Below are 14,035 nucleotides of genomic sequence, written 5' to 3' on the forward strand. Positions count from 1 at the left end.
TCCCTGGTCAACAGCAACATTTAACACGTAGGACGGGACATGACACCTGTTTGGCGATAGTACAATTTTTCTGAAAAAGATAACGCTGTTAGCGGCCAGGTACTCATTTTACACCTGAGTTTGGTGAGAGAATGTGAGTAAAGAACCTTTTCCAAGCACTCAACTATGCGCCGAGCGCGAGGCTCGAACCCAGGACCTTACGATCCGAAAGCGAGTGTCATACCAGTAGAGCACATACGCACAATTACAATTTTTTTTCCCGACAGACAACATTACTCAAGGTACTCAATTTACACCCGAGTAAGGTCAGAGAATGTGAGTAAATTATCCAACTATGCACAACTCAGAGTGGGACTCGAACCCTAGAAGGCGAGTTTGTTACCACAGGACCATATTGCCGGACAACCGTTAACAGGTTGAAAGCTTAAGAGACGGACGTTAGCGGCCGGTTAATGACGATCAATGTGAACCTGTTAAATTCTAGACATTGTCATCACAGTTTATTGTCGATAGAGTGGGACAAGTCAGATTAGAACGTTAAATCCGGTTAACTGTCGCACTCTGGAAAACCAAATTAAAAATTTTGTCAAGAAAACTCGTCCCTCAAATAACGATCGATTTAAATGACCCTCATCTTGTTGAACACTCTCAAACCGTGGACATAACGAAGTCTTCATTAAAGACGTAGTTTTGAGAGATTTTTGCCAAGATGAGGGTCATTTAAACCGATCGATATTTAAAAGGACGAGTTCTCTGGGTCAAATTTTTAATAGATGTTTTTCCATAGTACGGTAGTCAACTGTTTAATCTGACAAGCAGGAAATAGATGGTTACATCCCTTCACCTTTCGTCGTCCACCATTGTCACTTTGCATTCCTTTCAAGAGGATACATATCAAGGTGAGATGCTACAACAATGATTATCTTAGTTGATTTTACAATTATTGTAAAGTACTTAATTATTGTGCAATTCTCAAGCAATGCGCTTTAAAAAGGTTTATGATTTCTCTGTTCAGATTGGAATTTTATTTTGTACCATAACGCCAGCAACCAATCTAGTTGGCAAAGGTGACCTGTCTCTCTATTTATTTATGATTTATTTATTTATTTATTTGGTGTGGCTATGTGGTCTTGTGGTATGACACGAGTTTTCGGCTCTGAAGGTCCTGGGTTCGAGCCTCGCCCAGCGCATAGTTGAGATCTTGGAAAAGGCTCGTTACTCACATTCGCTCACCGTACTCAGGTGTAAAATGAGTACCTGGCCGTTAACAGTGTTATTCTGTCCGATAAAAAAAATGTAATATTGCCTAACAGGTACCACGTCTCGTCCTACATGTTAAGTATTGCTGTTGGCTTGGAACCCCTTGTAAAGCACTTTGAAATTTCGAGTGGATATTGCGCTAAATAAAACTCTAGTTTTAAAAAATATATTTTTAGACATTTCAAATTTTATAAATACGAGTGTGGTGTAATCGAAGTTATTGTACCCTTCTTATAAAGGTCTTCGTCTATCTTAAAAGTCAGTCAGAGATTACAATAAGTATTAATTGATTTCTTTACGATATAAATGAGTGAAAATGAGAGTTTATATATATATTCTATATATATATATATATATATATATATATATATATATATATATATATATATGTGAAGAAGGGGGGGGGTGAGGGGGGAGAGAGAAAGCGAGAGAGAGAGAGAGAGAGACAGACAGAGAGAGAGAGAGAGACAGAGAGAGATATAAAGAGAGAGAGAGAGAGAATGATTGGTTGAAGGATGAATTAATGATGGACAGTGGATTGATATATATATATATATATATATAATATATATATATATATAATATATATATATATATATATATATATATATAAAGATAGATGAATAAATAGATAGATGGCTAATATATATATATATATATATATATATATATATATATATATATAGAGAGAGGAGAGAGAGAGAGAGAGAGAGAGAGATGGATAGATAGATAGATAGATAGATAGATAGATAGATAGATAGATAGATAGATAGATAGATAGATAGATAGATAGATAGATGAATAAATAGATGGATTGATAGATAGATGAATAATTAGATTACTAAATAGATTGATATATATATATATATATATATATATATATATATATATATATATATATATATATATATAAAAGGATAGGCAAGTTTGTAGATAATCGATATATCAAAAGTTAACTATATAAGTAGGTATTTTTTTTAATGTGTGCCGTACAATTTGATGGGTAGATGAATATTCTAAATGTATTTGATGAAATTTGTCAGATATAATTTTTTTTAAATAGATCAAGTATTAGCAGTTTGTAATTGTAAACGTGTTGCCTCTCGGAATTTCTCTCCCTTGAAGGTGATAATCAATCCCGTTGATTTATCTATTATTTTGAGGTATTTACTTTAGCTATTTAATTCGAACATTTGGATCGGCCTATTTCGTCCCTTTCTCTTATCAAAGTAATCCTTTAGAGCCATTAGGTTCATGAAATCGGAGTTTATCCCAGTTTATATAGCGTGAAACGGACAATATCAATTGTTATCATTTGGTAAGATGCTGGCCCATGGCCAAGTACTTTCCACCGGATCTGGCAAACCCAACTACCCAATCACTGCTGGGTTGAGCAAGGTCGCCAGAAAAAATCGAATTCAGTCATGATCGATCTTGTTCACTTTGCGTCTGAAGCGAGTGGTCCACTATCTGAGCTATAGCCCCCCCCCCCCCCCCCCCCCCCCCATCAAAACTGATAAGTCGTAGACTGGGTCACACATTAGGAAATGGAATTACAGCCTTCCAAAAATCAACTGTTTTGTCTTTTCTCAGATGAGCCTCCTACTCTTCAGACTTATATTAACGATATATTCGTTACACTTCCTGTCATCCGTGTGCTCTAGGAGGTTGACAAAGTCACATCGAGGCGTGCCCCATCCTGGAGCACCTTTGGAATATGCTCAATCTCCAACAGAGTTCTTACATTCCAAGGGCTACAACCAAGGAAATACCAACAATTACAATAGTGATGTATCCAGTCGTAACACTTATTCGCCGGATACTTTCAGAAAACCAGATCAAAGTACAAATTCTTTTTCCGCTGCTTTGCCTTATGACAAGTACGTTCCCCAAGGAAGCAACACAAGAAGTATTGTTGATACTCAGCCAACAGCAACATTGTACAACAATAATATTCAGAGTAATATACCATACAATCGTGGTGGAAAGTCATCATCTTCTTCTTCTTCTACAGCTTCTAAATTCTATGATTCTTCCGTTTCGAACAGCGCTTCTGGAAATCCAAACATACAAGTAGCCCAACCACATACATCTCAGCCCAGCAATGCACTGAATAGCGCCAGGACTTACATTCCAGAAGACTCAAATGTCCAGAAGAAATTGAACTTTGATCTTTTCAATGCCCAAGACTTTGGTCAAACTGTCCCACAGTTTGGTCGAGGGACCCCAAGGTTTGGACGTGGATCTTCGGACTTCGGACGAGATTCTTCAAATTTTGGTCGACGAGATGCCGGTTTTGATCAGGGATCTTCGTATGGACAATCTAACCCATTCTCTCGCAATACAGAGAAGAACCTTTTTCAACCTCAACAAAAGTTCCCCTACGATATAGCTGTCAGCTCGCAGGACCAGATCGGTAACGGGTACAGCAATCACTTTAATACTGGATTCAACTACAATGGATTTAGCCCAATTCTTTCCCAGGGGTTCTCAGTCCCAACAACTTACAATGGAGAGCAAAAGACGGATATATTGCCCAATGAGGCGTTTTCGTCGGTAACAGATCCGAAGTCCAATAAAAGAGTTGCCATTAGCTCCTACGTGCCCTCTAATAATTTTGTTAATCCATCAAATTTTCTCATTCCCACAGAAGACAAATACGATATGATAAGTCGCATCTTTGGGGGTTTCAAAGTTCCTACCCAATCAAAAGGGCAACAGCAGAAACAACAACAACAAAAGGAGCAACCATCAAAACAAAACCAACATAATAGACAACCTTCACCATATTCGATAAAATCACCTGCGACAGATCCATACAGTTCGTATAATTCCTTTAACAATGATTTTAATTATAATCCAAACACACATCAAAGCTCATTTGATAAAAAACACAGCACCGCAAGTCACAATGCTAATTATGGTAACAAAAATGACAACAGCATTACTGGAAATGAAATGGTAGCTGCATCAACTCAAGTCAAAGACCAAGGTTCTTACGTCAGTGGATCGAAATCTTTAGCAAAGCCTGGCTACGGACAGGGATTTGAGAACCAAGGCACATTCTCGTACTCCCCAGTGCAATCTGCGGCAGTTTCCGGCTACAACAACAACAACAACAACAACAACAACAACATCAACAACAAAGGCAGCATCTTCGGTGTCAAAGAAAACCCTCCCACTCTGTTATTTTCTGATTTCACTAACAACAGTCCTCTAAGCCTTAACCAGTTTAGATCCAAAAACCTTTTGGGCGATGAAAATTTCGGTCAAACTGCTTACGACAACAACCGCCTAACGCCGGATAGTTTGTTTGAAAGAAACAACAAAAACTATTATCAAAATGGGGATTTCTTTGCACCCAGTTCTAATTCTCAAGTTACCGGGACAATTTCAGGAACGAATGGATACAAACAGATCGGAGGTGCCACTGCTTCGACGAAAAATTCTTACGATAAATCTTACAGCAAAAACAAGGGCTATGATAAATCTTTCGACGACAACAACCACAGGAATGGAATTGCTGAGGGATATGCTCCCCAAAATGGCGGCTATTCTGACCAATCAAGTTATACGGATGGTTATGACGACACTGCGACATACAGCGACGGGGATGGATACAGCAACACTTTTCGTTATAGCGATGGTGGCAGTGACAGCAACTATAGGTCCACAGATGATAGTAACGAAGATGGATATGAGAAGTCCTACGAGAATAACGAGGATGACAGTAATACAGACTCTTACAACGATGCACAAGGCTATAACAGAGTTCACTATGACGGTAAGCATCTTTAGATAGAGCTAAAATAGATTATCATATAATATGTAAGAGAAACAGATAAATACCAAAAATAATAGGATAGACAAATTCACATTACTGCTGTAGTATATGGGTCAAACAATGTGATTTTTTATAATATGCATGCGTCCATTAGTTTCGATCACAAAAACCTTTGAGGTGATAAAAAATTTGGAAAAACTGAATATGACAACAACAACCCTTTGTATAGTTAGTTTGATTTTTATAAGAGAATAATCGCCGCCTGTCTATATAATCAAAGATAGAGGGTCATATAAAATCCAAGACAGAGAAACACAAGAACGGGTCATATAATATCAAAGACAGAGAGACACAAGAAAGGGTCATATAAAATCAAAAACAGAGAGAGACAAGAACGGGTCATATAAAATCAAAGACAGAGAGACACAAGAACGGGTCATATAAAATCAATGACAGAGAGAGACACAAGAACGGGTCATATAATATGACTCTGGACTGTCGATGGAGCATCAGGTTAATAATTTGGTTAGATCTCTCTTTTTCCAACTAAAAAAGATTGCTTCCATTAGACGGTTCATATCTGAGGATGTGACCAAGCACCTGGTTGTGTCCCTCGTACTATCGAAATTGGATTATTGTAATGCTCTGTTGTTTGGCGTTTCGCAATACAATCTGAAACGTCTTCAGATTGTCCAAAACAGCGCTGCCAGACTAGTATTTATGAAGCGTAGGTGCGACTCTGCCGGACCTCTACTTCATGACCTGCATTGGCTGCCTGTTGAGAAAAGAATTAAATTCAAAGCTTGTGTTTTAGTGTATCGTTGTCTTGAAGGTACTGCCCCTTCCTACCTTTCAGAACTAATTGAAAGATATTCAAAACCCCGTCCCTTACGTTCGGCCAGTGATTCCACAAAACTAGTTGTCCCTCGAATTCGGAAAAATGCTGGAATGAGATCCTTTTCTCATTTCGGACCCTCTATTTGGAACGCCTTACCGCAGAGCATTCGTGAAAAAGAATCTTTGTCTATTTTTAAACGTTCGCTTAAAACATATTTGTTTCGATTTTAGTAGATGGTATGAGAAACAAGATAGGTTTGGTTTGTGTTGTGTGTTGTGTTGTGTGTGTGTATGTGTGTGTGTGTGTGTGCTTGTGTGTGTGAATGAGTATGTTTCAGCCAAAGTAATTTGTAATTTAAGCGCTTAGAGTCTGGTGTCTCGGAGTTATAGCGCTATATAAGTTTTCAGCATTATTATTATTATTATTATTATTATTATATAATTATTATCTCCAACTACGTAATTTAAGCTATTTTCAATTATTTACTCTTCATTTTATTGCATTATATTAATTTTACAGAGCATGCGACCTAGTTCTTTATTTTCACATTATTTATTCAGTTTAGATATTTATCTAGATGTGTATCTATTGTTTTAGTTATTTATTTATTTATGTATTTATTTATTTATTTATTTATTTTATCAATGATATGATTGTTATTGAATTTAGTATTTAATGTCACCCTTTGAAGGCTTGTTTCGCCCACACACTTTCCTAATATCTATATTTTAACACACACACACACACACACACACACACACACACGTCTGTGTTTACACATTTCCTGGGATGTTTTTTTTTTATATTTTTAATTGATGAATGAAGTGTTTTTATAATTACGGATTTATACGTTAATTTTTGGGACATGATATCGTTGTGATCAATGTCACTATTATGTCAAAACGGTGAATGACAGGAGGAGCGGGCGGTTGGGGAAATACACATGTGCCGAAAAGTATTAAAAGGACACGAATTGTAAACATTTGTTTGACTTAGAAATAAGAATAAAGCCGTTCGCTTTCTTTGTCATCCGATTTCGCAGCTTCGGGCCGTTTCTCTTATTCTTGCGATGAAGATGCTTTACTTGTTTCTGTCTTGTGCCTTTTCTCTGATGTTTAATGATTCTACCTATGATTTTAGTTTGGTTTCATTACTGAGTTGTTTCAACCCGTGATTGAGAGGTAGATTTCATGGTATCGGTCCCCGGTGTGCAGCTATGTGGTCTAGTGGTATGACACTCGCTTTTAGAGAGGAGGGTCCTGGGTTCGAGTCCCGAGCGGCGCATAGAATCTTTGAAAGAGGCTCCTTACTCACATTCTTTCACAGTACACAAGTGTAAAATGAGTACCAAGCCGTTAACAGTGTTGCCTGTCTCAGGGGAAAAATTGTAATATCGCCTAATAGGCGTCATGTCTCGTCCTACATGTTAGGTGCTTCTGTTGGCTAGGAACCCGTTGTAAAGCGCTTTGAGCACGTTTAGTGGATATTGCATTATATCAAAGCTCAAGTGTTTTTGCTTTTGTTTATTTAAATGGTAATTTTAAGAACCTCTATCCATTCTCTTCAATAAGACAACACAGCAAATCAAGTCTGTTCTTTTGGACAAACTGTACAATTATTGCCATAAATATCAGGACAAAATATTACCTTTTGAGCCGACGGGTTACGTATGGGTAATTTATACAAAAATATCACCGAGCTTTCAAACAGAACGATGTGCACATATTTGTAGGTCTGATAACCCAAATTTATTAGAGGCTCATTGTTGTAATGAAAATCTCAACAACAAAATAATGACGCAAAATGTTGTCCAAATACAACAGTGGTAAACTAGGTAAATAATTGCGTTCAGATGTCAGACCTGCATATATGTACACCTCGATACAGATCTTTATCCAAGAAATCAATGCTCTCAAATCGCTGGGCAACAAATTTATACAAATATAGAAGTGAGAATTATGGAGCAGGCACAGGTGTGAGATAAAGATCTGAAACAGAAACATGCCAGTCAAGGCAAAAAGAGAAAGATATATATATATATATATATATATATATATATATATATATATATATAGAGAGAGAGAGAGAGAGAGAGAGAGAGAGAGAGAAAGAAAGAGAGAGAGAGAGAGAGAGAGAGAGAGATAAATAGATAGATATATAGATAGATAGATAGATAGATAGATAGATAAATAGATAGATAGATAGATAGATAGATAGATAGATAGATAGATAGATAGATAGATAGATAGATGGATAGATAGAGAAAGAGAGAGAGGGAGAAAGAGATGTATAATATATATATATATATATATATATATATATATATATATATATATATATAAATTCATTGCTTCAAAACCAGATGGACATGTTTGTATTTATATCTTTATTGTTTTTGGCTGATGAAGGGTTTTGGGTCCGAAACGTTGACATTTTGTTCTTTTTATTTATTTTTTTTTGAAGTTATTATAACTAACACCATGTTATATATTTTTTTCTTTCAGGAAATAACTTTGATGTGGAAGATGGATATACGGACAACGTCAAATACGACGCCTCGAGTGATAAGGACTCGAACATAGATCACTTCAGTACAGATAGCAATGACGGTGACGGCGTTAACAACTATCGCCAAGGGCTGGGCAAAGTGGCGGCCGCCCTAGCAGCCAGCGTATCCCCTACAGTCCAGCCCTACAGGGGTCTCACAAAATCTGTCAGTGACGACCTTCCGGGCCAGGCAAACTATAAACCTTTCAATGTTAACGGACCTGTGGTTGAATGAAAGGTTGAACATTAATTTGTGGATATTTATTCGGAGCTGCTGGCGACCACCAATATAGAACAAAAATACCCTTTTTCACCTTATTACAATTTACAGATTGTATTTTGCTTTTGGCAACTGAATCAAGTCTCAGAATTTTATCAAAATTTAAGACCTTAAATCTCTTACTTTTTATATTTAAAGACATTTTCTTTATAGTTAATGTTTTTGTTTTTTTATTTATTGACCAATTTTTAAGTGGTCTTTTTTTTTTTTGTTTGGTTGTATTTCTTTTCATTTTTTATTTTTTTATTTTTTTTTTTTTGGGGGGGGGGGGGTGACTTTTTGTCATTTTTTCCCCTTTTTATTAGATATTTATTTGTCTATGATTTGTATATTATTACTGAATTTTGTTTCTTTCGTTATTTCTCAGTAAAAAAAGAACCTTTATTTTAGAGAAAATCAACATGAAATTGTGTCGTTTTTATAATTATTTCGTTAATAGAATGGATTGCTATTGATAGAACTTGTTATTGTTATTCTAAAATGTAACTCAAAACATTTAATTGTTTTCTCTCTAACACTAAGAACAAGAAAACCTTTATAGAATTTGTGTTTAATATTTACTCCAATCCTTAAGGAGAAGATTACCGAACAAATTCTGAAAGAATTTCCCATCTCATACCAACATATCGAAGTGTTGCTAACTCCAATCGTTTCAGACTTCAATTCCATAATAACCAATCCATAACCATAAAAAATAACACAGACAGATAGTTACAAATCGTCGCAACTCGTAACTGTAGATTGTACTTTTTTTGTCCACAACCGTTTATTAGCTTAATTACAATCATTTCTCTTCAGCTGACAATTAGCCTAATAAATAACACAGATAGTTACAAGTCGTCGCTGTTCGTAATTGTCTTTTGTTCATAACCTCCATTTCATCTTACAATCTTGTCTCCATAAAGGGTTGGCAGCTCAGCTTATAAAATTGTACAGGAGAAGGGAAATTTGTAAAGATACTAAAAACCTGTTGCAAATTGTGTGATACGGTGGTCAGTTGACCACTGGTCAACGACAATACCACAGATTTTATTGACTTCAATTGTTTTAATTCTATGGAAACGTTTATTGTGTTTCCCTATAACTTGCGCATAACTGGTTTTATACGTACCTATATGAAAACTATTTTCTGTCAAAAAAATCAAAAAGGTGAAACATAAATTCGATGCAGACAACATTTGAAAACCAAACATTATTTTATCACCATAATCATCATCATCATCATCATCATCATCATCATCATCATCATCATCATCATCATCATCATCATCATCATCACCACCATCAGCATCATCATCGTCATCATCATCATCATCATCTTCATCATTCCCATGGTCGTCGTCGTCATAATCATCACCATCATCATCACCACCACCACCACCATCATCATCATCATCATCATCATCATTATCATCATCATCATCTTCATCATCACCATCACCATCACCATCATCATCACCACCACCATTATATTACCATTTGCTGCAACAACATTAAAAAAACCAACAACTCTCTTCCACAACAGTTATTGATGTTTCCTTTTTTTATTTCAACAAAGTTAAATTTAATTTAAATTACACATACAATATTGACACACTCATACAATGATACAATTATTGACCAATACCCAAACCATTTTCTCTCTCTTATCATTGATTGGGACAGATCCTGATTGTCAGACACACAGCATGAGAAAATATATAAATCTGCCAATGTCACAACATCATTGTTTATTTCATATCTTTGATACAAAGTAACATACTATAGTCCTGATACTTGAATGCATGCTCAACAGTCATAGGCTTGATTTTACATTGCTGTAATGGACAGCATTGGGGAGTCCCGGTGATTCAGATGGTAGAGCATTCGCTCCCAACGCAAAAAGGTTCATTCGAGATTTCTTTCTGACCGCCCAGCTGTGATTGGGTAGCTGGGTCTGTTAGATCTGGTGGAAAGTACTTTGCGATAATTTAACTCAGTTTCTTTATCATTTTTATTTCAAAATATTACCAAAGTAACGCGACTAGTCACATTACAAAAACAAAAGTCTCGTGTTGAAGAACCTTTGTCCGTTTAGAGATAGATAATATTAAAATATCAGATTTTGAAGAATAATGAAATGTTGGTTGTCAGTTAGAGGAAATTAGGGTGATAGAATTACGTACAGTGACACTTGGTTCCGTTCATGATGTAAATATATATATTTCAGCGCCAGTAAAAAGGAAGAAAGTGAGATAGTAAAAAGTTATAAATTTACAATTGACAGAAGACCAGTACAAGTAAGTCAACTGTGATGGGGAACAGACGTAGATTCCAAGAGCACACTATCATTCTGACACAAGCACAAGTCCCCACTAAGAGGAGAACACTATGTTTGCAAATCATATATATGTAAACAAAAATAATAAAATGCATAATAGAGAGATGATTTAAAAGACAAAAATATCATTCAGAAAGCTCTAATTATACGTTTAACTGTTTCCCTCCTAGTTAGAGTGTCCGGCCACAGCCAGGACAAAACTGAGTAATCTCATTTCAAGACAAAGACATAAATCATGTTGGAAAACAGATATAGGGGTATAGAAGACACTGTAAGTACCTCCCTGTCCACTATGGGAGGTCAGGAACAGGACACATTGTACGATGGTGTGTAAAACCCTTCATCACTACACTGCAATACTCTGGAGAGAAAAAAAAACAATATATTTTAATATTTGGCCAGAAAAGTCGTCCTTCAAATATTGATCGCTTTAAATGACCCTCATCTTGGCAAAACCTCTGAAACATTGAATAAAGAAAGGCCTTTCGACGTCCCAGTGTTAAGAGTTTTGTTTTTTTTTTTTGCCAAGAAGAGAGTCACATAAATCGATCAATATTTGAAGAACGAGGTTTTTTTGGCCAAATTTTCTAGAGTGAGACAGTGATTGAGGTAGACACTCTGCGGAGTATTACGATTGACTGGCCATCTTCATGGAGACAGACAGGGATTTCATCGTGCTGCCCACACTGATTTACAAAGTAAAGAATTAATGTACACACAATGAATATAACAATCCCCCTAAAACATAAGCAACAAAATACCAAATAACCGGCGTCATACCCCGTCCTACATGTTAATCGTTGTTGTTGGCAAGGGACCACCGGTAAAGCGCTTTGAGTACGTTGTGCTCTAGTTTTATTTACAGCCTTTCATTGTGATTTCAATCATTGGCCACACACTTTAGCTTTGATCTTGGCATTAATGTAAGAAATATTTAGCAAGTCCCATGATTGTGAATCCAAAGGCTACAAGAAACAAACGCTTGAATCCCTTTTTGTCCACTAATTCTTCCTTCAGAATTTCAAAGAAGGTCACGAATAGAAACGTCCCTGTGGCCAGGCCTTGGAGAAACGTGTTTGTCAGCAATCTTGCTGTCTCATCAATTTCGCCAGAGGTCAAGGCCATTCCAATTCCTAGGGAAATGAATGATAAGACAACATAATATGCGCGGCTCAAATATACAAAAATAATATAGATACATGTTCCAGTGTTAGCAGATTGTTTTTACGATATAAAAAAAAAAGATTTAAACAAATCACAGAAAATGCCAAATTGTCTAAAACATTGCAAAATCTTTTCATACAATAAATAAATAATGAACAATGAATTTATATAGCGCCTTAAATATCTCCTTAAATCGTGCTCTTCAGCGCTTTACATAACAGAAAGAAAAAAATCACGACACGACATTATAAGCACAAATTCAGAAACAAAATCTAAACAACATCTATTTAATTAAAAATAAGCCTTACAGAATCGTTCTACCACACATTGTGTCTTGATTTGATAGAAATGTCACTTTATCGATATATCTAGATATGTATTTATTAAAATGTGTTTTTGTGAAAATAGTATAAATCTGTTTATAATTGGGTGATTTGAAAAAAAAATTCAAAAGAATGACAAAATCATTCCCATGATAATAAAAAATGCCAAATTGGTCACAATGGTATCTTCACATAGAACGGAATTACATAATGGCCAACCAAAAAAGAAATAATTAAAAACAATAAATGAAAATAGTGGTTGCTGATTAGATATGACTATATAAATAAATATGGATATAGATCGACGTGTGCATAAAAATACATTATGTTTTGAGACACATATATATAAACCTATATATATATATATATATATATATATATATATATATATATATATATATATACATATATATATAATATTGATTCAGAAAAGTGAGTGGAGCAGGCACTTATGTTGGTAACAACAAGATATGAAGTGAGTAGAAAAGTGCCAGAAGACAATAGAGAATAAAAAATTTTTTTTCGCGGCGGTGGTGGGGTTTGAACCTGCGACCTTATTGGTACGACAACTCCGCCTGCCAGGTGAGAGCGTGGCTCTACCGTGTGAGCTATCCACGAACACAAAAATATTCGTTTCAAACCCAAAGTCATTTCTAGATCCCTCTCTCACCCACTTCTTGAGATCGCCGATTCGTTCACCACCATCGCGAAGTAATTTTGACCAGCAGTTAAGCTTAATAGCCAATATTCTCATCACAAACATATAACATAGAAACGATTAAGACATTGAGTATGCTCCGGTGTATGGGGTGAATTTTTAATTCAGAAAAGTGAGTGGAGCAGGCACTTATGTTGGTAACAACAAGATATGAAGTGAGTAGAAAAGTGCCAGAAGACAATAGAGAAAAAAATTTTTATTCTCTATTGTCTTCTGGCACTTTTCTACTCACTTCATATCTTGTTGTTACCAACATAAGTGCCTGCTCCACTCACTTTTCTGAATTAAAAATTCACCCCATACACCGGAGCATACTCAATGTCTTAATCGTTTCTATGTTATATGTTTGTGATGAGAATATTGGCTATTAAGCTTAACTGCTGGTCAAAATTACTTCGCGATGGTGGTGAACGAATCGGCGATCTCAAGAAGTGGGTGAGAGAGGGATCTAGAAATGACTTTGGGTTTGAAACGAATATTTTTGTGTTCGTGGATAGCTCACACGGTAGAGCCACGCTCTCACCTGCCAGGCGGAGTTGTCGTACCAATAAGGTCGCAGGTTCAAACCCCACCACCGCCGCGAAAAAAAATTTTTATTCTCTATTGTCTTCTGGCACTTTTCTACTCACTTCATATCTTGTTGTTACCAACATAAGTGCCTGCTCCACTCACTTTTCTGAATTAAAAATTCACCCCATACACCGGAGCATACTCAATGTCTTAATCGTTTCTATGTTATATGTTTGTGATGAGAATATTGGCTATTAAGCTTAACTGCTGGTCAAAATTACTTCGCGATGG

General features: G+C 36.0%; 2 protein-coding genes across 4 annotated transcripts in view; one reads left to right on the top strand and one right to left on the bottom strand.

The window, feature by feature from the left end:
• The first annotated feature begins 835 nt into the window (after positions 1 to 835).
• Positions 836 to 10,228, top strand: LOC144971384 (uncharacterized). The gene is made up of 3 exons (XM_078912205.1): positions 836 to 899; positions 2,854 to 5,044; positions 8,387 to 10,228. The coding sequence occupies exons 2-3, from the start codon at positions 2,854 to 2,856 to the stop codon at positions 8,662 to 8,664; spliced, it is 2,469 nt and encodes an 822-aa protein (XP_078768331.1). The 5' UTR covers positions 836 to 899; the 3' UTR covers positions 8,665 to 10,228.
• Positions 10,229 to 10,237: 9 nt separating this feature from the next.
• The window catches only part of LOC144971385 (zinc transporter ZIP1-like), a 45,505-nt gene continuing 41,707 nt past the window's right edge, over positions 10,238 to 14,035 (bottom strand). For all 3 annotated transcript variants that reach the window (XM_078912206.1, XM_078912208.1, XM_078912207.1), the window contains one exon: positions 10,238 to 12,162. In XM_078912206.1, the coding sequence (XP_078768332.1) occupies positions 11,948 to 12,162 (215 nt within the window). In that variant the 3' untranslated portion in view covers positions 10,238 to 11,947. The remainder of the gene's footprint in view (positions 12,163 to 14,035) is intronic.

This window comes from Berghia stephanieae, chromosome 4 (assembly GCF_034508935.2).
Source record: "Berghia stephanieae isolate SIO BIC M18660-M18661 chromosome 4, UCSD_Bste_1.3, whole genome shotgun sequence".
Lineage (NCBI taxonomy): Eukaryota > Metazoa > Mollusca > Gastropoda > Nudibranchia > Aeolidiidae > Berghia > Berghia stephanieae.

Excerpts from the sequence above, each read along its gene's own strand:
- LOC144971384 (XM_078912205.1), top strand. The coding sequence starts at position 2,854 with ATGAGCCTCCTACTCTTCAGACTTATATTAACGATATATTCGTTACAC. Across the intron at positions 5,045-8,386 it reads TAACAGAGTTCACTATGACG|GAAATAACTTTGATGTGGAA; the intron begins GTAAGCATCTTT and ends TTTTTCTTTCAG.